Below are 22,436 nucleotides of genomic sequence, written 5' to 3'. Positions count from 1 at the left end.
ATTCAGGTCAATTCCAAGTCCTGAAAATGCCCCCACATTACACCTCTTTTTCCCTCTACCTGACTTCAACACCTCCAGTGGCCACTGTCTCCACATTAACGATATAATTTCTTCCACTGCCAGAATCACAATAAGTCTATAGTAGAGTACCCGTAAGTCCACTCTGGTCCCTATTTTATTGCCCAATCCTGAGGGTTCGGGACAGTGGGACCCACTCCACCTCTAATTGAGAGGGGGCTTTGATCCCATATGGCTGATGGATGGGCCTCTCTTGCTTGCAGTTGTAGACTCTCTCGGTTCCTTTGTGTGGTGGTTGTCCATCCTCATCTTCTTGTTAGTTGTCCTGGATGAGTCCTTTAACATACTTCTTGCTGGATTCAACTGTCTTCTTTCCTGAAGAACAATCTACAGAGTGCTTAGAGCTAAATCTGAAAATTTGCTTTTTATCCTCTTTTGAATATTAGTCAATCTATGTAAGATTGTTAGGATAACAGCAGTCTTCCCCGTGCACTTAGAAGGTATCTCATTGTCTTCTGGCCTCTAACATTGCCACTGAAAAGCCTGCTGTCAGTTTATTATTCCTTTGTAGGTAATGACTTTTTTCTGATTTTTTGGACTTTTCTCGTTGTCTTTGATGTTCTGCAGTTCTACTACACTAGAAGTAGACGTGTTTTCATTCAGTCTAAGTATTTCTTATGCTTCCTCAATTTGATGATTCATATCTTTTATAAATTCTGGAAAACTCTTTAAAGTCTCTTCCCTCCCCTATTCTTTATATTGAATTTTCTCTTTCTATTCTCTATGTCACTTAGCACTTTTATAGGGGACTTAGCTGTTCATATCTTCTTTGCCTTTTTCATAGTGTCATCTTTTTCTAATGGTTAAAAAATTTTTTTCTAACAGTTTTTATGATTTTTTTTACCCCTCCCCCTCAATGATTTTAAACATATTTATTCTTCTACTACTTCAAGTCTGTGGGGGTACTAATCCTCCGAGATGTATCTTCTGACTTGTGCTCACAATGGATAGCTTGTTTAAGTTTTTGGTCATGAACCCATCTAAATGGGGCTCTCATTTAAGGGTAATGAGGCAGCTTGGATGTGCCTTTTTTCCCAACCAGACTGCCATAATGTCTTTGTGCTTATATTAGCAATTTTAAAACTGATATCTTCAGATACCAAGGGATTTGTTTACTTTATATTTTAAGCTTCAGATTTCATTTGAACAAAAGAATCAGTGGCTAACAATTCTCGCAGCTTTAAATTCTATGTTCTATGTCTCTCTGACAAGTGGGGATATTGTCCTGGGAGCCACCAGTTGTGGAATATCCAGGGAAATGAATATTAATTACAACAACCCACTTGTTGCCAAGTACAGCACATGTGGAAAATCATTTAATTTTCTCAACGACCCTTTGAAATAAGTAAAGCATAAAGGTATGTAATTTGTTTAGGGTAACAAGTTGGTGAGGGGTAAAGCGAAAATATAAATGTAGATCCACCTGACCCTAGAGCCCACTTAGTCACTATTTACTCACTTAATAAAAACTTAAGGCTTGGACAACAATCGTCATGAGCTTAGGATACAGCCTGTCACTCTATTTAAAAATAAATGTGTAAATTTATGCTGGCATCATTAACACTATTTAGAACTGTTCTGAGGGTGAGGTATGCTACTAGTCTTATCATTTTGAAAGTTATTATTAATTTTTCAATCTAAGGACTATAATATAAATTTAGTTCATTTCTTATTCCCTTGTATAAACTACACTTGATTTTATGCTTTCTACTTTTGAAAAACATACAGCTTCTAATTTTTAATATTACAAAGCTCTGCTGGACATCAGTGTACAAAAGTTTGGGCAAAAGTTTGAGAAATTCACTTGAGCAGCGCCACCCACAGAGCCTGAGGAGATAAAGAATTTGGACCAAAGTATAATTTTTTTTCTTTAAGATTTATTTACTTCCTCTGCTTCCCCTCCTCCTGCCCTGCTGTTTTTGCTGTCTGTGTTGTCTTCTCTTCTCATTTTCTCTCCTCTAGGATTCACCGGGATTCAATCCTGGAAACCTCTGACGGGAAGAGAGGTTCCCTGTCAATTGTGCCACCTCAGTTCCTGGTTTCTGCTGTACTTCACCTTAACTCTTCCCTTGTCTCTCTCTTGATGCAGCATCATCTTGCTGTGTGACTCACTTGGTGCGGGGCGCTGGTTCACCAGGTGGGCACTTGCCTGGGCACTGGCTTGCCACATGGGCTCACTTTCTATTCTTTTTCATCAGGAGGCCCCAGGGAGTGGAACCCAGGTCCTCCCATACGGCTGGCAGAAGCTCTGTCACTTGAGCCACATCCGCTTCCCCAAAGTATAAATAAATACTCCTACTTACTTCATCCAGAAAGTCTTTCTAAAATGGCAAAAAGTTAACCACACTGTGAGTTTAATGACAGTTAATTTACATACAGCACCTTATAAAGCATCAAAGCTCATTACCTCACTGCATAACTGGAACAGGCAGAACAGCCTTCTGAGGACCACACCTGGGGCGCTGCTTTAGAGTATGTATACATACTGGAAATGGAATCATAAAGTAGGCCCATTTTCATTTTTACTATTTACTGCCAAATTGTTTTTCCATTGTGGTTGAATAGACTGTACTTCCACCAGCATCATATGATGTTTCCAAGTATCCCACATCAGTTGAAATTTTGGGTCATTTAAATCTCTGCCAGTCTGGTAAATGAGAAATGGTACCTTATTGTTCATTTGCATTTTCTTTATAGCTTTTTCCTGTATGTTAATTATTAGCATCTATGTATTAACTTAATTTTGGGTGAAAATTCTTTTTTCACCACTTATTTTCTTCACCCATTTTTTCTACTGCATTGTTCTTCCTAATTAATTTGTATGCATTATATGCATTTTGTAATTGAATCTTTCTTGTTATACATTTTTCAGCTATCTTCTCCCAAGTTGCTTTTGTTTTTAAAGTTCTGATTGTTGATGGTGTAATACCCCTTTGATTTACAAAACTTTATCTTTTCCTTTATAATTGTTTTTGTATATTATTGAAGTTCTACTTCAAAATCAAATCTTTTTTTCTACTAAATTTTATTTTTTTACTAAGAAACTATTATGTGCTAGCCACTGGGCCAAGCAGTAAACAAAACAGATGTTTTTATATCTCTCAATCTGTGAAGGGCCAGTTCTCACCCCCCCACCTTAGTTTCCAATCTGTTGCAGACCAGTATTTTTGTAAAGTAAATTAAATACTGCAGAAATGTCAAAGTGCTCTGAAAGTTCCTAAAAATTTACTTGTTTTTTAACAAAGATTTTATTTATCCCCCTTCCCCCGTTGTTTTGTACTCAGTCTGCTCTCTTGTGTGCTCACTCTTCTTTTCAGGAGGCACTGGGAATTGAACCCAAGACCTCCCATGTGGGAGGGAGGTGCCCAAAGGCTTAAGTCACTTCCACTCCCTACTCTTACTTTTCGTATTCATCTCTCCTTGTGCGGGTAACAATTTTCAGAACACCACCATCTGCAGACCCGTTTTTGAGTAGCACTGCTCTACAGTATATTGGCAGACCACTGGTGGAGCTCGATGTGTATTTGTGTGAGGGAGATGACAACAGTGTGTGTTTGACCAGGAGAAGGCACTTCTCATAATGGTAGCTTGATATAGAGACCAAGAACTTTGGCGGGGGTGGGGGTGGTAATTATTTTAGGTCACAGTCAGCCTAAGCTAAAAAGCATAAAAGGGGGAGGAGGAAAACATTCAGGATAAAGGGTCACACCATGGTTTAACTTTATGCAAACCTGACAGTTCTGGTGAAGAAAGGGTATCATACTTGCTTCCTCTGTCACTATAGACCTCTAATTGGACAGGACAGTAAGTAAAAAGCAGAGTCAGAAATACTAACCATAAAAGCTTAAGGAAATTTATTTGTATATTTTCTTTCCTCATCACCGTTGATCAATTGGATCATTTCACACAGTGGCATGAGTGCTTAGATAACAGCAAATACTGCTTCAATTAGGATAATATTAAAGTAAGATAAAACTGACAAAATACATTTCAAAGCTAAATGATAGGGGTTATTTACACTATCCTCTTTTTTCTTAAGATTTATTTTATTTATTTCTCCTGTCGCCCCCTCATTGCTTGCGCTATCTGCTCTTTGTGTGCTCATCTTCTTTTCTTTTTTAGGAGGCACCAAGAACTGAACCTGGGACCATCCCATGTGAGAGGAAGATGCCTAATTGCTTGAGCTACTTCCACTCCCTGCTTGTTGTGTCTCTCACTGTGTTTCCTCGTTGTGTCTCTTCATTGTGTCACTTGTTGCATCAAACTGCTGTCTTGCCTGTCTTCTTTAGGAGGCACCAGGAACTGATCCCAGGACCTCCCATGTGGTAGGTGGGTGCCCAATCGCTTGAGACACATCTGGTTCCCATTATTATCTTATTATGGGAAGCAGAGAACTAATCACACACATAGACACTTGGAATATTAAATCTAAAATGCATACATTACTCATATTCTCTTAAGTATAAAATTACTACTAACTTTTGAGATTTGAGAACTTTTTTTATATGGCATAGAAAACAGAAATACTCATCTCTGGAAGTTAACAAGATTGATTTACCAGAAATGAGCCAGCTTACCAAAAGTGCTAGATGGATTAAATGTCTAAAAAAGCATCTTACAACTACTTTCACCTTAAAGCATTTGAGCAGGTATGGTTGCAACACTGAATATTTCAAACTTTGAAGTCTTTATTATGAGACTCAGAAGCAAGTTGTGTTCCTGCGATTGTGGTTTATTATAATCTTAATCCATTTTCTCAAAGACCATTCAACACATTTATATTATTACAGTAATTACCATGCTACCCAGAAAAACAAGCAACAGTTTATTAAGAATTAAATGAGTATGGAATGTGATACAGTACAGGTAAGACACTCAAGACTGGTATAATAGTATAATCACACAAAGCTAAATTTCACTTCAAAAAAAAAATCACAAGACGAAGAAAAAAAGCAATTCCATCATGATAAAGTAAGATAGTTCATGCAAAGTACAAAAAACAAAAATAAAAACCCCAAACCCCAAAAAACAAAAAGGTATCTGAAAATACTGCCATGCTATATAACATATTAACCACAATATAATCATTCATGGGAAAACAATGCACTAATTAAGCAATGGATTAGATGAAACTACAGACAGCAATATTGTAAACTCATAGACCATGATGATTATACATGACAAGCAATTCCAGAATCACTCATAGGGTAATATGGTTAAATGTTGAGAGATAAAGTTATGTAAATATAAACCCCAAACCATGTTAACTCATCTCATTATCTTCTAATTATAAAAACCTGGAAGCTTACAGAATCTGAAAAATTATATAAAATTTGGCATACTCCATTTGTATTTCAAGAAATGATTTTAGGATATTTGCAATTACAGAGCTGGGTAAAAGCACTTCAAGGTCAGGATTTGACCTGTTAAATAACAACGACAATCTATATCATAGCAACAACTCCAGATGTATATTTACTATGATTAATTCTTACTCAGGACAAGAAACATGATTTTCTAGCATTTTATATACAAGTTACACTGCAAGGGGCCATTTAATTTAGTGAATGAATAAAATGTCAAAAAAAAAAAAGTGACTTTCAAAGAGTGAAGAGGATCATCCTCATTTACAAAGACTTTAGTGGGTTAAAAATCCTTCCGTGACTTTTGAAGGAGTTAGTCAACAAACAGATTGTCAAGCTGTAATGCATGTCTCTATATCAAGATGACTTCAGCATGCTTTGTGGAAGAGATTGTTTTGACTTTAGAAAATAGCCAGGAGTGGCATTTTATGGGATAGTACTCCATAGCTACCAAACTGAACACAAACCTATTCACCACATGGTGCACAAACTACAATTGTAGTTCCAATTAGGCATGATGTTATGATGTGGCAACACAGGAGCAGGAAGCACCAGTATCAATGCACTTGCTCATTCAGAGGCCAGGAATAAATTGGGACACCTACGTTTTATAGTGTTGGGTTAAGTTTACTTAAGGTGTCTGTACTGGCTACAAATTTAACAATAAGATGAAGAAAAAAGCATAAGACAAATAGGACAAAAACTATCCCCTCCCATTTGCTATGGTTTTTTTTTTCCTTCCCCTTTAGACTTAGATTCAGAAACTGTAAAGGATTACCTTTCTCGCCTTTGAAATTCAATTTTCTACTTACATTCTAAGAAAAGGACTCTATAATTAAACACTGGCTGGATTCAGCCTCTTTAAAATATAGGAGTACTTGCTCTAATTTTTACAGAATGACAAAAGAAAACTTCGCAACATGAAACCCAGAGTTTGAGACCAGTTAAGAGGCTTCTTTAGCAATCAGGCCCTACCACAGAGCTCTTTGGAATGTGTATCTTATACATATAAATGTATCACAAATTAAATCCTCAAAGTATTCATGAAACAAATTGTTAAATGTTTTCATCAACAAAATAAACCTGATAATCTTTCCCAGCTGACTAGGTTTCTGCTAAAAATTCTACACAGCCCCCAGAATCAAATGCAAATATCACTCACTCAATCATGATGTAAGATGAAGTACAGATGGGACAATACATATGAAAAACTTCTGTAAATGGCTGCAGTTCTAAAACAGTAGATTTATATTACAAAGCAATGTAAATAAATATTGGGCTAGTACAAAAGCTCTTATTTACAGTTTTACAAATGAAATTGTATTCAGTGTAAATGCTGTGTTTTAAAGAACACAGTACTGTATTAGTAAAATGAGTTCCACTGAGGGCATTACAAGTTTCTGTTAGAATCAACGTATAACATATAAAAGGTTCAAGTTAACTCTGTTTATAATTTAGTACAGACAAACCCAGTTTAACCTGGAATGGCATCTGTTAAAGTGCTGAAAAACAGGAAATATTTAGAAAACACTGTACATTATTAAAGCTTTACCAAGTCAGAATGTTAGACTTCTTTCACATTTTTTATCCTTTTTGCCACAGGCCTATGGACAAGATGATTTTTTTTTCAGTAAAGGAATAAAACTTAGAGACCATCAGCTGCTTAGACGATTTTAGGTTCAGTGGAGTTGGTTTCCTAACTCCTTATTTATCCATCGACCATACCTTCAGGCCTCACAATCTGGTAAGTAATTAAATATTCAGGATAAGCCTAAAAGAGAGAGATTAATTCAAATATTGGTAACAGATTTTTTAAAAAGATAAGATGACTTTCCAAAGGATACCTAATCTTTATGGGAGAGGTTTTAAATCAGTGTTGTGGTTCATAATTATCTAGGAACATTTTCTCAAAACATCTTTACCTTGACCCTAATCCTATAGATTTCGAATCAGCAAGTCCAGGATAAGTACTCATAGCTACCTATAATATGATATGTGCCTGTTTTTAATAACTGAGGTGATTCTGGTAGATATTTCCAATTCACAACAATGCTTTAGAGATGCTTTTGACCAGATCCGTGTCATTTAGAGTAGGAGAGAATTATACATTTCTTTGCTATATGCAGGTTAACTATTAAATGCAGAATTGTGATTAACTATGGAATTGTATTATATTTTACAGAAGTTTAAAAAAAGATCTAATTTAAACAGGCAAAGTTTGAGTAGATTAGATAATTTGAATAAGGTATGTAGATTAGATAATACTGCATCAATGGTATTTTCCTGATTTTGTTACTTTTAAGACAATGTCCTTGATTTTAGGAACTACACACACTTTACGTATTTAGGAATAAAAGGACATGCAGCCTAACTCAAATAGTATAGGGAAAAAAAAAACTACACACACATGCACACACACAAAGAGGGAGGGAGGAAGAGAATGATAAAGGAGAAAGGGAGAGAATAATAAAATGTTAACAATTGGGAAATCTGCAACCTTTCTATAAGTCTGAAATTATTTCCAAATAAGTTAAAAAATCCAGTTCTCAAGGCAATAGGCCTTGTCAGTTTAAGAGATTAATAAGAAGAGTTAAACTATGGATGTAAATTATTTTTGAATTTGAACAAATAAAATGGAATTACCTGTTCTCCTCTATAAATAACATATTCAGCTAAGGCTAGGCCATTTACACTTGGCCGACCAGTGACTGAGTGATGACCTGGAGGAGAATGTGCCATTTTCATAGCACTGAACTGCAGGAAAGACTTTCCCAAAGTTACTCGGCAAAAGAGCAGCTGTCTATAATATGAAAAAGAAAAGATCACCCTAAGGACAGGCCATGTATAACAATTTGTATTTGTGTACTATGTACAAATTTTTAAAATGCATTTATAAAAAGAATTCTGTAACAATTTCTTCTACTCTTATTAATGAAATAATCTGTCAATTTAATTCTTATTTGAACTATATAACCTGAAAAATGTAGTAACTTTTTAGAGATGCTGACTTTGCCAATTTGTATGTATCCCAGCAAAGGCACAAATCACAGGCCAACAGACCCGTCTTCCCTCAACCTCAATAGAAGCCAGAGGCTTTTACACTCTGTCAAGCAGGGCCTACTCTCCCTATCCAGCAGGAAACAACTACAAAAGAATGACCATCACTCTTCAGCTCCCCCTTAAGAATAAGGATATAAACTTCCTGAGGGGGAAGTTGAGGCAGGTGAATACAGGGAAAGGGAAGACTTGGGTCACAGCTGAAGAGCTGGCAGAAAACATGGCCATGAAACTCTGCCTGGAAACCCTGAGCGAAAGGCTGCTCCCAAGAATAAAGCTGGAAAGACCCTGTGGTCCCACCTGGAACTCTTTCCAGGGTCAAAGAGAAGCCCTGGATAACCCCAAACAGGCTTCCTCTTTGGTCCTTCCCAAACATTATGAAGGGGGAAAAGTAAAGGTTTTAAAAAGGCCTTATCTGGGGCCCCAGGTATGCACCTCCTCATGCAGCATGCCTGCAATCTATGTCTCAGATTGTGTACTGTTTTTTTTTTCTTGTTTCTTAATAAACTCTTTACTCCCTTGCCAAAAACAAAAACAAAAACCAGGCCAAGTTAAGAGGGGGAGAAGATTTAAGGGCTTGCAAAATTGGACATCTATCCAACTAAGCTCAGTTAATTCTACTTTCAAAATACATTTCAGGTGGACTATAACAATGGCCTCCTAATTAGTCTTGTTTCTACTCTAATTCCCATCAAATCCACTTTCCATCCTAGCAAGAAGTGATTAAAAACAAACACCATAAATGAGATGTCACTTTTCTGCTTAAAACCTTTTTAGAGGATGCTCACTGGACACAGAATAAAATCCAAACTCCTTATATTGGCCCCAATTCCTCTAATCTCATTTTGTGTGTATTTATACAGGCCACACTTTCTTTTATACTTCATGATTTCCAAACATACAGCTTTCCATCTGGAATGGTATCTTCCATCTTGAATGGTACTTATTGTACCACTCTTCATCTGGCTGACTGCCATGCATTTTTCAGGTTTCTGCTGAAATGTTACTTCCTCAAAAGGTTTTCCCTTACTATCAGCCTAAGTAAACTACTCCCTGGCTCCCTTCTGGCATATGATTGGCTTTCCTTAGTGCCAATGAAACCTTTTATCAAATACTTCACTGTTTCTTTTTTTAAGAGGGAAATAGATTTTGGTGGGCCAGTTAGTTCTGTTCTCCAAATAAGAGAGATTATATACTTACACAGAATAGTCTTTGGAGAACCAAGCATTCTGGCCAGAGACAGTTTGGGGGAGGTACCAGAACTTTGCTTATGACTAAGCCAGGATTAGTTGACTTCTGGGAGAAAAATAGCAATGTTTGAGGGAAGCGGGTATAGGGTACAACTCCGTGGTTGAGCTCCTGCTTCACATGTACGAGGTCATGGGTTCAATTCCTAGTACCTCCTTAAAAAAAAGCTTAAAATAACTTCCTATTAGTGCTTGCTTCGGCAGCACATATACCAAAATTAGAACAATACAGAGAAGATGAACATGGCCCCTGTGCAAGGAAATTCGTGAAGTGTTCCATGTTAAAAAAGAAAATAGCAATATTCAATGTACAGAAGAGGGTAGAAAGTACTAACCAAGAGGGCTTACTGTATAGCATCCTCATTGTCTAAATTTATTAGGGGGAAGACAATATGAACAAAAACCCCCAAAAACAGGCCATGTTTCTTTCCAAAACTACAGTTTTAACCTTAGTAGCTGTCTGAAATCAGCAGGATTTAAAAATCCTAACGCCCAGACCAATTAAATGTGCATTTGAAGGTGGGACACAGGTATTAGTACTTTTTAAAGCTTTCCAGATGATTCCAATTTGCCACCAAAGGTGAAAACTGCTCTAAGGCTTTATCTAGATTAGTGGCCTGACCCTACAGCATCTACCTCACATGGGAACTACATAGAAATTCAAATACTACGGCTTTAACTTAAGATTCAACAAATCAGAAACTAAGGAGAGAAGGCTAGGAATCTACATTTCTAATAAGTGCTCTAGACTATCCTAATGTGTTAATGCCTGCTACCTACTGTTTTAGATCATTATAAGCAGTACCCTAACTACAGAATAAATCTCATTTATCTTAATTTTTCAAATGGTGTAAGATATAACTTGTCTATGAGGATTTTATTAATGAGGGCCAAGTTATTTGAATGACTTTAACAAGTGAGTTAGATAAGAGTAACTAAAAGTGGAAAAAAAGTACAAAGTAGTTGTCAGACTTCTCAATGTGGATCTGTATATATTGGCAAATAATGTCATTTTAGCATTTTAATACTAGATTTTCAAAGAGTCCACAGTCCTATAATATTCAAGGGTTACAATAAAATCTTTTCAAGCTCAATGCTATTAATATTTACAACTCAATATTCTTTAAAACACCGATTATTCTAATGAAATGAGCTAAGTAGATCAAGTGCTTAGAACTGTGCTTTGCCCACAGATCACTTTATAAATACTAGCTATTACTACAAATAGTGGGAGGGCCAAAGGCAACCTAAAACATGCCTAGCTTGGATTCCTAAAGTTGTCCAAGATAATGCCTTGCGCCCAGGAAAATTCTCAAATATGTACAACCAGTTCTTAATCTGATTCTTACCCATATAAATGAGAAAAAATGGTCACTTACCTGTGGCAAATGTAACAAGATCTGTCTTTGTGAACTGGACACCCAGTACCTCCTCCAATTCCATATACATACTGATTGCTTTTGGAAGAGTTTTCAGCAAAATAAATCCCAGCTCCAAACATTCCACCAATGTAGGCATGCCTTTCATCAAAGCCTTTATGAATAATTGCATTCACGAAGGGAGATCCTAAAATACATATGGATGGATAACAATTCAAAATTTATCTTAGAAAAAGAAGAGCAAGAACAAGCCCTGTTAAATTCTTAAACATATACACCACTTCGACCAGTACCACCACAACGAAACAAAAAAAAACAACAAAGGATAACAAATTAACTGTCAGCCAGAAGTTCACTATTTTGGAATAAAGAGCACTGCTTATTCAACTAATGTTTCTAATAGGGTGAGGTTCAGATGCCAAAATAACACAGATTCAACTAGAAAAAACAGATCCCTTAAAACATGAGCATCAGTATTAGGGTTATCAAGTTCCATACACAGATTTACAGAAATCCAGAACTAAGAGCATCATAATTCACCTCATATAATAAGCCTGACTGCAATTAGGTATTACAACAATGTCTATGTCTATGTACTTTTTCTAGACATCAAAAGTGGCCCAAGAGATCCTCTAATGTTCTTATTCTCTTTATCCCTCTTCTCTGTCTTTTATCATATGCTATACCAGATTCCATCTACAAATGTGGCATTCTCCCCTTCCGTGAATACTGACTTATTGCTTCTTCTTTCTTGCGTGTGTGCTAAGAAAGGGAGATAGCCAAACAGGAGGTACTGAGAGTGGGAACCAGGCCAGGGAGTAGAGTGTGAGTGGGGGCTGGAAAAAGCCAAAATAACAAAGCTACCTGATTCACCAAGATCACTGTCCCTGCTCATAAAAGTGCAGGGAAATATAAAGTTCACTTTATAGAAATACTGCTTAATAGAAACATTTACGTTGAATTAATTCAGAAAAACTAAAACCATTTATATTAAAACATAGAAAAATCACTCAGATATTAAATTGATACAAAATAAGTCTGTATTATGTGCCTACTATGTTCTGTGGTAAGAGATTATAATGATTTTTAGGGTTGTGGAATGAGAAGCATTACTTAGCTATTGTACATGAATAATTCAGTCTGCTTTAAATCATCCCCCTCCCCCAGAGGATTGTGAAATTTAAATGCTATAATTACAGAACTTTCCAGGTATCTAAAATTTTTCTGCAATGAAGGCCAAATGAAAGAACAGACTGTAGCTACTATGGGTTATATACTTGAAGACTTGATAAATGATTTCACATATATCTAAATTCATCTTGACTATAAACTTGAAAGACCAACGACTTATCAGCTTGTCACATAAAAACCCAGGAAATTTCAAGAATTATGATAATAGTGCTCTCAGATGAACAAAAGTTGGCAGCAACCTCCATAGGTTTGATGACAATGGCTCTTTTAACATTGAAGTTAAATATGGTTTTGACATTAGAATAAAAATCAGAACAGGATGCATTAGCTCTCCTGAGACAATTTTCACATCTTATTTTAATTTAATCAACCAGGTAAAAGTAAAACACATCTTTTCTCAGAGTGATCATAATAAGCAAAATTTATATAAAGAAAAAATGAAAATGTAAGTAGTCAGCATTCCATTTCTCCATTTTAATTTTCCATTAAGGAAACACAATTAAAACATCTATTATAAAATATACAAATTCAAAAGAAGTTGAAAATATGAATTTAATGTAAAATTTATAGAAATATTAGGTTTAGTTTTTAAATGACATCATAAGTAGATTCATTATTCTTTCAAAACTGACCAAAAGCTACTCTAATGTGGAGTAGGATGGAGTGGGGTTAGGAATCTCACCATGAAATAGCATTCTTTCATTTGCATGGTTGTGGTTTTCTTCAGAAACTTCTTTTCTTCTGTGAGTGTATCTTTCCCATAGTTTCTTGTTACAAACCTTCTGAATCTTTAAAAAGTAAACCAGAAAAATAAAATCTTTAGGTCTTAATAATTACTTATGTACTTGTTTCATCTTAACCAAAGATGGGCCAACATAGCCAGAAGGAGGCAAAACTGTTCTCTGGAACGCAAGATGTGTTATTTTAGTTACCTAAAAATACTTTGTCCCAATCACGAAGTTGGAAAGTATATCTACATTTTGGAAATCAAATACTTCACAGGGAAAAAGCTACATAAAGCCATATGTGATTAAAGGAAAACGCTACATAAAGCCATATGTGAAGTTCAAGAAAACCATCAATTGATTAAAATTACTTCCACTCTCATTAACTTAAAATTACTAAAACATCTCTAAGTCAGATATACTGAATTCTGTATTTAGGTATTAAAAAGAGAATAAATAGTACCTTTTTATTAAGTAGCTTTACTGAAATATATCCACACACCATAAAATCCATCCAGAGTGTACAATCAATTGCTCTCATTATAATCACAGTGTGGTGCATTCATCACCACAATCTATTTCAGAACATGAGAACAGCACTTTTCCCCACTTTTATCTGGTTAAAGTGCCATCTTAATCTGTTTTTAATTAAAAAATAAACATTCTTAAAATACACATATACCTCTACTACTCCCTCTACCCTTCTCTATCCCTTCAATTCCTAAAATTTTTGTCTGGAGAAGATTAAAAGATGGCAACTGATCTCATTAGGAATATTTCTAGGGTCCAAAATTCACTATCCTAGTGCTGTTTCTTAGCTGCATTTGAAGGTGCTATAGCCCCCTGCTGGTCCCTAGGATACATCTGAGAGCTGGTGATTTTAGGCGTGGCTCAAAATAACTTAAATTACTGCCACTGACATAATTAAGGATCACAACTGGCATAAACAAATCTCACATATGTGTAAAAAATGCACAAAAATAGAACTCTTTTACTGAAGACATTTCATTAAATATTGCATTAAAATACCTTTATAGAAGAAGAAAATAAAGCATATCCTTCTCAAATCCAGCTACTTTGGGAATCACATATTCTCTCTCCTGCCTTTACCCTTAACAAATCTCCACATATTTTGTTACTGCTTATAGACAAAGTGGGCCTGACTAAAATTTGCCTATAATAAGCATAGTTATTTCACTTTTAAAAATTGTATGTTCGTGAATGGAAACCTCAAAATGTCATTCTTATTGTAGCTATCCTAAGACTAAGTTAATGGAAAGGGACTGCTGGAAGTACAATCCTTTTACCTGAATAATGTGTGTGTTTTGAATTGTCTGATTCCTGATAGTATGAAAATAGCAAACTCAATGAATAGCTTTAGGATTCACGAACTCTAAAACTTGACATCTAATAACATGGTAATAGTGTATTATTATGAGACAGGAATAAAACACAGTTTAAAGATCTGATACTCTTCTCACTTTTGAATTTTAAACCCAGATATCAGAAAGACATTTGTGGGAAGCAGCTGTGGCACAATCAACTGGGCTCCCATCTACCATATGGGAGGCCCTGGGTTCATGTTCCAGGGCCTCCTTGTGAAGGCATGCTGGCCTGCGCACCTGGAGAGCTGACGGTCCGCACCTGTGGAGAGCTGGTGCAGCGAGATGATGCAACAAAGGGAGAAAAGGAGACACAGAAGCATGTGCAGCGAATGGACACAGAGAGCAGACAGCAAGCAAGCCAAGGGCAAGGGCGGGAGTGGGGAGGGGATAAATAAAATAAAAAAATAAATCTTAAAAAAAAAAAAGACATTTGCTACAAATTAATTCTAACCTTAGGTCCTATTTTTACAATTGTTCAATGCAGTTAATACAAAATCCTAATGCATCTCAAGTATGGTGTACAGTTTTGATTGCTATAGCTCAAGAAAATAACCAAGTTGGAAAAGGTCCTGAGAAGAGTAACTGAAATCATTAAGGCAACAGACTCATAGGATGACTTAAAATGTTTTTTAAAGTCTGTTTCTAGAAAAGATGAAGGTACAGAGGAAGTACTAGTATATACATATATATTACATATTTATATTGTTATGTATATTTACATATACATTATTTTTTAATATATAGATATGTACAGGGACTCCCAGGAACCAGGACTAGCCACTATTAGGACAAATAAAAAGCATGGTGTGACTATAACAGAGTCCTTTCATGAGTCACACAAAATATTTCAGCTTTACCATAGAGTACCTTTCTATTTTTCAAGTCTTAAGCCTGCAGGATTTATCATTACTCCAAGATAAAGCAGAGCCCTAAGCCTGAATATGTTTAGCAAGGGCTGAATATTATTGGTTATTAAAAATACATAGGAGGGGAAGCAGACTTGGCCCAGTGGTTAGGGCATCCATCTACCACATGGGAGGTCTGTGGTTCAAACCCTGGGCCTCCTTGACCCGTGTGGAGCTGGCCTATGTGCAGTACTGATGCGCGCAAGGAGTGCTGTGCCATGCAGGGGTGTGCCCGCATACGGCAGCCCCATGCGCAAGGAGTGCACCCTGTAAGAAGAGCTGCCCAGTGCGAAAAAAGGTGCAGCCTGCCCAGGAATGGCGCTGCACACACGGAGAGCTGACACAAGATGACACAGCAAAAAGAAACACAGATTCCCGTGCCACTGACAACAACAGAAGCGGACAAAGAAGAACACACAGCAAATAGACATAGAACAGACAAATGGGCCAGGGAAATAAATAAATTAAAAAAAAAAAAGTAGATAGGATTTTGAGAATCTCAACTTTCCAAGGATAGATTCTTCTTGGAAATATTCCTTGATGCCAAGTTAGAAAGATTTATTAGGCTAGACAGATCATTATGTTCTTATGAAAGTTGTTTATGACTTCAGGCTTTGAAAACTATGATCTTAGCAAACTTTACTTTCACTAACTTACCTTGAGTATACTGTATCTATTGAAGATTCCACCTGCATGGCCTCCATCTCTGTGTTCTCGGACTGTACTTTGCATCTGATGGAAAAACAATTTCAAATATACGAGCATTAGTTTTTATGTCTTTTTGATTTGAGAAACATGATTCTTGACCTATCTAATCCTATTTTTGAGAATTCACAAGTTGTGGCATTGCTGCTGTGTAAGGAATATGAGTTCTCTCTAAATTCTTAAGTACTATTTTTCTAGAGTTAGCTGTTAGAACAATCAAGTAAAAACATTTATAGATGAAAATTATGTAATGCAAACTAAAGGAAGAAAAAGAAACAAAAGGATGCACAGGTGCGATAAACATACAAATTAACTAATGCCACCTAACAAAGTAAAAAACAAAATGATAATTTGTTCCCGCTCATTTTGCCTTAGTAAAGCAAAATTTTTATTTTGAGAATTGAAGTTTCTTGACTTTTAGAACCAAGTCTCACTTAACTTTGTACCTCTGTGCTCAATTCATATACTTAAGATACATATTCTTCAAAGAGTAAGGAGGGCACTATTTAAAGATTTCAGTGGATCCAAGAATTTTGTGTCAAGAAAGCTAAAAGAAAAATTTCTTGGCTAAATACCACCCATATGTTCTGGTCTTGTCTAAGACAACTGCCTTAATGAAAACAAGAAATACTAATATTATTTCAAAATGACAGTAACCTCTTCTCCAACAGAATTCTGTGTTGTTAGCTGTAGTGCTGAATAAAGTTACTGGAACTAAGGTTCATAGATGGAGAGTACCTTGAATGCCGACTGTGAAAAGTTTTCCAGGAGGTAAGAAGTTGGGGATAATTTAAAAACCATACTGTATGTTCAATTAGATCTGGAAACCTTCAAGAAATTTAGCAATTTAACAAATGATATACGGCGGTGCTGATCTATCTTTTCCAACTATTTAAGGGATATGAACAGACCTCTTCTTCCACCGACTGAAACTCTTTATCATCAGGAGATAGATCTATGAGAATTGTTCCACTGCCAGAGGTGTTTAGAGTCAAGTAAGGATTAAGACCTATAAAATAAAATTTGAAGGCAAAAAACATGTCAATAAAACTATTAACATCAATCAAAAATAACCACGTGACTGATCTAATGCTTACTTCCAATTTTAAAAATTTTGATTTTAGAATAATAGATTTACAAAAACGCTGATAGTACAGAGTTCCTATGTACCTGTCACCAAACTTTTACTAATGTTACCATTTTTATAACCATAGCACATATGTCAAAACTTATCAACTAAATTGAATCTCTGGACTGGCCATGTGCCAGCTGGACCCTGAGCCCCTGCAGAGTTGCAACTCCTACAGACCTTTTTTTGGGTTGTCACCAGTTTTCCTACTAATGTTTCCCCCCCCCCCCCCCCCGCCCAGTTGTCTGCTCCCTGTGTCCATTCATTGTGTGTTCTTCTGTGACCGCTTCTATCCTTATCAGCGGCACCGGGAATCTGTGTTTCTTTTTGTTGCATCATCTTGTAGTGTCAGCTCTCCATGTGTGCGGCACCATTCTTGGGCAGGCTCCACTTTCTTTTGCACTGGGCAGCTCTCCTTATGGGGCGCACTCCTTGTGTGGGGGGCTCCCCTATGCGGGAGACACCCCTGCGTGGCAGGGCACTCCTTGCGCACATCAGCACTGCACATGGGCCAGCTCCACACGGGTCAAAGAGGCCCGGGATTTGAACCGCGGACCTCCCATGTGGTAGGCAGACGCCCTAATCCACTGGGCCAAGTCCACTTCCCTAATGTTTTTTTTTCTGTTGCAGGATCCAATCAGAACACCACATTGCCTTTATTTTTTAAAAAATCTCTCCCCTGCGTCGTTTGTGCTCACTGCCTGCTTTCTGTCTCCGTCTGTTGTGTGCTTGTCCTCTTTTTAGGTGGCACCAGGAACTGAACCTGGGAACTCCCATGTGGGAGGGAGGTGCCTAATCCCTTGAGCTACGTCTTCTCCTCATCTTTCTCAGGTTTCCTTGTTGAGTCTCTTCATTGCATTATCTCGTTGCATCATCTCGTTGCATCAGCTTGCTGTCTTGCTTGTCTTCTTTAGAAGGCACTGGGAACCAAACCTGGGGACCTCCTATGTGGTAGGCAAGCACCCAACAGTTTGAGCGACATCCACTTTCCCACACTGCATTTAGAGTACTAATTTTTGACCTGACAAGTTATAAGGGTTTTGTTTGAATACTGCAGAAAATCTATTTTTTAATCTCCTATTCTTAATGAGTTTATATTACATTTTCTTCTTCAAATTACTCTCTTTACTAACTATGCAGCCTTTTTACATTTAATCTTTTATTCTTTTTGTCGAGGTACCGGGCATTGAACCCAGGACCTCATACAGGGCAACCACTGTGCTACTTCTTCTCCCTCCTTTAAATTTTGTATAAGGAAGAATTGTAACAGAAACTTGCACAGCCTCAAGGTAATTTATATCATCCTAGAATGAGACGTCCATAAAGTTTATTACCCAACTAATCAATGACTATTATGATCTTTACTAGAATTGTTTTTAAAGATTTTTTAATTTCTCTCCCCTTCCCTGCCTGTCCCCCTGCCCAGTTGTCTGCCTTCTGTGTCCATTCACTGTGTGTTCTTTTTGTCCGTTTGTATTTTGTCAGCAGCACTGGGAATCTGTCTCTTTTTGTTGTGTCATCTTGCTGCATCTGCTCTCAGTGAGTGCAGTGCCACTTTTGGGAAGGCTGCACTTTTTTTTTTTTGTGCGGGGCAGCTCTCCTTATGGGGCACACTCCTTGAGCGTGGGGCTCCCCTTCGTGGGGACACCCCTGCGTGGCATGGCATTCCTTGCGCGCATCAGCACTGCATGTGGGCCAGTTCATCACACTGGTCAGGTGGCCCTGGGTTTGAACCTTGGACCTCCCACGTGGTAGGGGACACTCTATCCATTGAGTCAAATCTGCTTCCCTTTACTATAATTCTTTAATTCAGTAATGAGTATTTGTCAAGATGATAGGCTGTCAAGAAGCTAATTTTTAAATATTATTTTCTAATTTCTTTGGTATATTTTAAACACAACTCTCTTCTTTAAAATAATTTACAATAAGATCTCCAAAGCTCTGTGTTTTTCCAAGTAGGGATCAAAGTCTTTATTGCTGGGTCAGTATGCACAGAGGTTTGCTCTGGGGGATTAAGAGCACTACTCTGGTTCTGAGCTGTGGTTTGAAGAGTTTACTACCAACATACCAGACTCAGATAAAGAATTTTAAGAATGGCTGAATTACAAGGTCTGCAGGAATTATGGAGCCCACGTGGAAGATATTTTACAGGATAAAGAGTATGAGTAAGGCATATCTGTGGCCCTCTCTAAGAAGAGATTTATCAGTCCTGAAAGATCAGGACAAATAATGTGTGATTTGATGTACTGAATGATAGCTGGATAAGAGATAAGAGAATGCTAGAAGATTATCACAGGCTGTCACTGGTTCCACACTGCAAATTAAGTATAATATAGGTGGCGGCGGACTTGGACCAGTGGTTGGGGCGTCCGTCTACCACATGGGAGGTCCACGGTTCAAACCCCGGGCCTCCTTGACCCGTGTGGAGCTGGCCCATGCGCAGTGCTGATGCGCGCAAGGAGTGCCCTGGAACGCAGTGGTGTCCCCCGCGTAGGGAGGCCCCACACGCAAGGAATGCGCCCTATGGGGAGAGCTGCCCAGTGCGAAGGAAAGTGCAGCCTGCCCCGGAATGGTGCCACACACACGGAGAGCTGACACAACAAGATGACGCAACAAAAGGAAACACAGATTCCTGTGACGCTGACAACAGAAGTGGACAAAGACGACGCAGCAAATAGACACAGTGAACAGACAACTGGGGTGGGGGGAGGAGGGGAGAGAAATAAATAAATAAATAAATCTTAAAAAAAAAAATAATATAGGTAACAGAATCCTGGCTGCAAATGAAAATGAGATAGGAAAGTGACTCTGATGTGCTGCATCAGAAATGGCCATTCTCTCATATGGTCATGTTTCTCTTCCATGTAGGAATGAATGCTCCTACCCAATTGTGCCGGAAATATCAGAGGAACTACATACAAGGCTAGAGGTGGAATGGAGGTACCTTTGTCACCTGGAGGTAGTATATTTGTTTCCATCATTGTTTCTTGAGTCTTTCAATGAAGGCTCAACAACTATATACAAGACACTGAGATGTGTCTAATGTACAAACACAACCTACTTTCCTTTTACCCTGCCACTTTCCTAAATGATCCATTATACCAGTATTCCATCATAATTACTATCCTACCAGATTTTTACTATTCCAGACAGTTATATGGCAGTCCACACAGAGGATTCTCTTTCCTCTTCATTTTTTTATACTATTTATATTGTATATAATATTCCAGGGAGCCATGGGTTTTCTCTTCTCTTTATTTTATAAAATTATATCATCTATATTTGAAATATCTAAAACCTATCTCACATTTAAGTGTTCTGCTTTAGTCCCTACTAGGCAAGTAAAAGCATCTATCTTTAACTGATCCTAACTCCAAAATAGCAGTTTAAAGTATGTTAGCTTGAATCACCTAATTCTTAGAAGAGGTGCTCTTAATTCTTAAGAGGTGGACCCCATCCTGGGGTAGTATACATTCTTCCCTGAAAGTCCCTTCATTTTTGCTAATGGAGGTTTCTCTTCAACTCAGCTGTATAGCCAGGACTTCAATTATAGGACGCTTCTTTTTTTTTCTTTTAAAGATTTATTTTTATTTATTTCTCCTCCCCCCATGCCCATTGTCTGCTCTCTCTGTCCATTCCCTGTGTGTTCTTCTGTGTCTCTTTTTGTTCCATCATCTTGCTGCAGTAGCTCTCCATGTGTGCAGCGCCACTCCTGGGCAGGCTGTGCTTTTCTTGTGCAGTGTGGCTCTCCTTGCAGGGCACACTCCTTGCGCATGGGGCTCTCCTATGCAGGGGACACCCCTGTGTGGCACAGCACTCCTTGTGTACATAAGCACTGTGCGTAGGCCAGTTCACCACACAGGTCAGGAGGCCCTGGGTTTGAACTGTGGACCTCCCATATGGTAGGTGGACACTCTATCAGTTGAGCCAAATCCACTTCCCAATTATAGGATGCTTTTAACTTCAAGGCAAACCATTCCCTCAGTTTAATACTGAAGTTAAAATGTGGTTTTGACACTTAAAATGATTCGCCTTTTTATACCTAGGACCTGGTACTCAGCAAGTGTGAACATCTGTTGAATGAATATAATTTGCATTTTGCTTAACCACCAACATTCAGAAGAAATAAAAACCATTATTCAATTTTGTTTTGTTTAGTTTCCTCAGTTGCAATATTATTGTTTTCCAGTATTTTCATTGCAGTTATTCAGAATTTCAACCATTTAAGAGATTTACTACATTATTTTGTGGGCTGGTATGAACACCTAGACATTACCATCACCATAATAAATGAGACACTCAAGTTTAGATTATTTAGAATCGTAATATTTTAGAGCGAGAATTACTTCAAAACTTGATCATAGGTTTCTAGAATTTTAATTAGTGCTCATACTATTATTCTCTCTCTCTTACAAACATATTTTTGAATTATCATTTAGTAAAAGTTGAGGGCTGACTTTTATGCAAAGTGCTAAATGAGCGACATAATTGTTTGAAATACCTTGTTGTCCAGAGATCAGTCTCTCAACTCCTTTAATTAGTTTGTGTCTATGTCCATAAGCATTGATTCCAATCTCCTTCAGCTCCTTGTGCCCCATCTCAACTAATACATCCAAAGTGATCTTATAAGAGGGAATAAAATGGTTTAGTATGCTTACTTATTTGGTAGACATTCATACACTGGTGTTTCCATAATGTATCAGATTCATACATTTATTGCAATTTTTGTGAACAGCTTAGGAATGACTATAAACCAGTTTAAAAACTGATTAACTGAAAATGAAAAGTTGGAGCTAGACAGAAAGTTGAATCATAAAATACCAAAACTATCATTATTTTCATTTAGCATTAGAACTTTAACAGAATTAAACTGCAAAACAGAAATACTCTTTCAAACTGCATCCAGTCACGCTATTTTATCTTGGAAAAGCAGATTCTTTCCCATCATCATTTTACATCCAACCTATTAGACAATGCCTTTGATGGTTTCTACAGAGTCCAGACTAAGCTACTGTACTTCTGCATCAGTGTTCCAACTATTATGCCCCAAAAACATTTTCCCACTTTGTGAACTTGAAGCCATTCTTTATAATTCTCTTCAATTTACATATCTTCATGAAGTTTTCCTTGAACAGAATAGCTCACAGTAATTTTTTCCTTCTTTGGATTTCTAAGATACATGCCCAAATTTTAGTTCTTTACATATTTTCTAATTGTACCTTCATAACTAGATCCGAAGTTCCTTGGAGGGACAAATCTACAGTGACTATAT

General features: G+C 37.3%; 1 protein-coding gene and 1 pseudogene across 2 annotated transcripts in view; one reads left to right on the top strand and one right to left on the bottom strand.

Moving 5' to 3' along the window:
• Nucleotides 1-4,789: 4,789 nt before the first annotated feature.
• The window catches only part of TNKS2 (tankyrase 2), a 92,736-nt gene continuing 75,089 nt past the window's right edge, over nucleotides 4,790-22,436 (bottom strand). For both annotated transcript variants that reach the window (XM_071215764.1, XM_058298766.1), the window contains 7 exons: nucleotides 21,666-21,786; nucleotides 16,947-17,044; nucleotides 15,988-16,062; nucleotides 12,998-13,103; nucleotides 11,125-11,311; nucleotides 8,085-8,241; nucleotides 4,790-7,212 (listed from right to left, as the gene is read on the bottom strand). In XM_071215764.1, the coding sequence (XP_071071865.1) occupies nucleotides 7,150-7,212; nucleotides 8,085-8,241; nucleotides 11,125-11,311; nucleotides 12,998-13,103; nucleotides 15,988-16,062; nucleotides 16,947-17,044; nucleotides 21,666-21,786 (807 nt within the window). In that variant the 3' untranslated portion in view covers nucleotides 4,790-7,149. The remainder of the gene's footprint in view (nucleotides 7,213-8,084; nucleotides 8,242-11,124; nucleotides 11,312-12,997; nucleotides 13,104-15,987; nucleotides 16,063-16,946; nucleotides 17,045-21,665; nucleotides 21,787-22,436) is intronic.
• LOC111761783 (U6 spliceosomal RNA) lies at nucleotides 9,934-10,031 on the top strand (annotated as a pseudogene).

This window comes from Dasypus novemcinctus, chromosome 6 (genome assembly GCF_030445035.2).
Source record: "Dasypus novemcinctus isolate mDasNov1 chromosome 6, mDasNov1.1.hap2, whole genome shotgun sequence".
In the NCBI taxonomy this organism is placed as follows: domain Eukaryota; kingdom Metazoa; phylum Chordata; class Mammalia; order Cingulata; family Dasypodidae; genus Dasypus; species Dasypus novemcinctus.
The sequence above is the reverse complement of the archived record's forward strand: the minus strand, read 5'-3'. Positions and strand labels throughout refer to the sequence as shown.